The 3,452-nt window shown below is 40.6% G+C and overlaps 1 protein-coding gene across 1 annotated transcript; it reads right to left on the bottom strand.

Annotated features, from left to right (window-relative positions):
* Window positions 1-918: 918 nt before the first annotated feature.
* LOC142354218 (urokinase-type plasminogen activator-like) lies at window positions 919-2,241 on the bottom strand. The gene is made up of 2 exons (XM_075406470.1): window positions 2,087-2,241; window positions 919-1,105 (listed from the first exon to the last, which is right to left on the bottom strand). The coding sequence occupies exons 1-2, from the start codon at window positions 2,239-2,241 to the stop codon at window positions 919-921; spliced, it is 342 nt and encodes a 113-aa protein (XP_075262585.1).
* Between the last annotated feature and the right edge of the window lie 1,211 nt (window positions 2,242-3,452).

Below are 3,452 nucleotides of genomic sequence, written 5' to 3'. Positions count from 1 at the left end.
GGAAAGTCTGATCAGAGATAATTCTGGTCTGAAAAGTCTGATCAGAGGTCATTTAGCTCTGAAATGTCTGATCATAGTCTGGATAAAGGTCTGAATTTGAGTCTGATAATAAGCGCACTATAGTTCGGACCATAGTCTGGGTACCGTACCGCCTGATCAGAAGTTGTCTTGTTCTGGGAAGTCTGATCAGAGGTCATTTTGTCTGGAAAGTCCGATCAGAGGTCATTTTTCTCTGGAAAGTCTGATTAGGGGTCATTTCAGCCTGGATAATCTGTTCAGAGCTCAATTTGGGTCTGGACCTCACCCTGGGTATTAAAACATTTAAGTTTTATGCTATTTTGTGACCACTCTCTACTCTGGAGGTAATTGAGTTTAATGATGCCAGGCGTATAAACAACAGACACGATTACCTCCAGAAATGAGAGTGGTCACACAACAGCCCGACAAGAAACCGAAGAGTTTCATAACCTCATCGATCGATTTTTTTAATGAAAAACGATCGCTTTGGTTTACCCTTCGTTTTTGGCGTATTTTAGTACAAAATACTGCCCAACTTTTTTCAAATATCTAAGAAAAACTCCCAGAAACCCCAGAATCTTATGCATATATTTTCCCGATTGTTTTCCAGATGATTATGTACATTACAGAAGTTTCTTCAGAACATATGTAAAAATCGAGAATGGACATAAAAATTCACTTTAACAAACCTCAACACAGAAAATTATCCATCCATTTGCAATGGACAATACAACAGCCCAAAATACTTCTCTAGTTCAATTCAAATGGTGGGTCTGATCTACTGATCTCGGGTATTATTGAAGCGCAAACCTAAACCAGTTATAATCAAATACAAAAAGTTTCATAAAATATATATTGATTGGTCTTTGGTTTACGAAAAGAATAATTTGGTTGTTCACATCACATATGACTTTCAATCCAGTTTTTATAATAGGATATTCTTGTGTATACACCCCAGCCATCGCAATATCCGGACCCAAAACTGACAACCCCGTAGAGACAGGTAGCTTTGGTGCCCGAGAGTGGGTAAGCGGGTCCACCCGAATCTCCTCTGCAGCTGCTTTTGTAGTCACCGTCCAGGACACACCTTTATTGAAACTGGAACTGTTTCGTTCTCTCTCAATTTAGTCAATTTATTTTACGGGTTCCTAGGTCGATGTTTTGCGGTGAATTTTTGTAAGAAATACGGTGAAATATTTTTCTTCACCGCATCACCGCATTTCTTACAAAACACCGCATTCACGACATTTAAAATTCGCCCAAAAACCTCGACCCGGTTCATATTCAGTGCCCTGGTAATACCCCCCCCCCCCCATAATTAATAGAGCAAGTGAAATTGAGGATGTGAGGGTGCGCAACTATTATGCACGGGGGACGGGGGGGGGGGGGGTTGAGAAAAACGGAAAACATCGTTGCATTTTTAGTTTTATTGGTTAAAAATTGAAAGCATGTTATTTCCTGGATCAATTCTGTTTCAGCCCCCAGCTTACTGGGCATAGGAATTTTATGAGCCCCCAGACTCAACTGGTATATAGTAACGTGCTATATCACATTGGGGGCATACTATTTTTATTGGCGGGTATAAAACGGGCGTGGAGGGGGGGGGGGGGCAGAGTAGACTCATATTTAGTTCGAAAATGAAATTGAATATTTAATTTTTCTTGAAAACGTATAACTTAAAGCAATTAGGAGCAAGTTTTTGAAATGCCAGACATCTGGGATCTGTTCCATTTGTCCCCCCCCCCTCCCCCCCCCCCCCCCAATCTACGTGAGCGCATATTATTTGCACCCCCAGAAACACGTCCATATTCATCATATTCATACATAATGATTTACTATATCATGACACGTTATCTCAGTAACTGGGGGTGCTTAGCGTACTGGCGGGGGGGGGGGGGGAGCACAAACGGAAAAGTTCCGACATCTGCAGTGTTTCGCAGTCACGTAACATGAAGATAACCTGATTTAACCAGTGTATATTTTCAACTGGAAGTTTTGGGATCATATACTGGCTTGAAAACAGGAGAAGGAACAAAAATGCCTCCCTGTTCAGTGCTGGTGAACGTACGGTCCACAGTCTGTTTCTTTCAGCTCGACTTCAACCAGAGCCACGGGTATTTTTTTAGGGCCCCCTGGAACTATGGTTCCCATACCACAAACTGCTATTGTGTCACTGGGAATGGTTTCCTTTTTACCCCGTGATTTCGTAGTCACTAACCTCATTTGTATTATGAGCATATGAAACGTAATATATGAAACAATTCTTGGGTCTTCCCATTATAGCTCCCCCCCCCCCCCCGAAAGTTTGGATAAAAACACCCCCCCCCCCCATTATGGTATGTTAACCATGATTGGGGGCTATAGGTTATCTGACCACTAAGTTGTGAGAGGGGGCTTCTTATTTCCATTATTAGAAATTTTTACACAACGGTTTTCTGTTATGCTGTATAATTTGGCCTGTTAAAAAGTGGGCTTCACTAAACACGGCTTTACTTTTATCATAAATCAACCCCACTCCACTCCCATCAATAAGTGCTTCATCATTAAGTTCTTGCCCTTTAACGCCGTTATACGGTAATACCGCAATGATTCACACACCAATGGTTGAGATTTCAATCCCCTGCCTCCGTGAAGTTGTCTGTGTGAGGATGAGCTCTTACTTAAACATAGCTTCAAGTTTACCATAGCCTGACCAATGTTGGCTGCAATGATGGTACCACGTGAAAGTCTCAGACGCAAAAAAAGTGGCCCATTGTCACTAAAAAAGAGCAATGCTGCTCATAAAAAGAACAGTCTGAAATGTGAATAATAAAAAGGATAGCTGGAATCTAGTGGAGACCTAATGCTGTTCCGCTGCGATTACGCAGGAACCACAATTATGATTAAAATATTTTCAGTTCCCACTGAGCTTGTAACGGCTGCTCTCCCACAATTGACAAGGAAAGCTTACCCCCACCAGTTCGTTTTAGCGGTTCAAAATCTGTCCGGATATTTTGTTTTTGCAGTTCGCTTTAGTAACTGTGTATCCGCTATGTTCTTACCGTTGAATTACAAATTCAGTTCGTAACTATTGGCTAATCTTAATTTTTCAACTACCAATTTGAACTGGATTGCTACAGATCACACAATACGGGATCTCTTTATGTATACCAGTTCAATCCGATAAAAAAAAACAAATCGAAGACAAAGATATATGTCTAAGACCTGTTTGAGCAAAAATATTTAAATTTAAACTTAAGTTGGCTTTTGCTGTTTGTACTCACAAGGTGAGAATACCAGAAGTTGGGGCTGTAACAGTTGAATTTCAGCTCCAATATTTTGTTGATGCAAGACACATTAACAGAATTTACTGCTCAAGAATAATATTTTGAATACAAGACACAGTAACAATTTACTGCTCAGGAATATTTCTAGTTCAAGACACAGTAACACGT

Source organism: Convolutriloba macropyga, chromosome 15, assembly GCF_964194025.1.
Source record: "Convolutriloba macropyga chromosome 15, txConMacr16.3, whole genome shotgun sequence".
NCBI classification, from domain to species: Eukaryota; Metazoa; Xenacoelomorpha; order Acoela; family Convolutidae; genus Convolutriloba; species Convolutriloba macropyga.
This window is presented reverse-complemented; position numbering and strand designations above follow the sequence as displayed.

Bases quoted from the DNA above. Each gene is read 5' to 3' on its own strand.
- LOC142354218 (XM_075406470.1), bottom strand. From the start codon at position 2,241: ATGAGGTTAGTGACTACGAAATCACGGGGTAAAAAGGAAACCATTCCC. The intron at 1,106-2,086 runs GTACGTTCACCA...GTTTCAATAAAG, and splicing joins AAAGAAACAGACTGTGGACC to GTGTGTCCTGGACGGTGACT.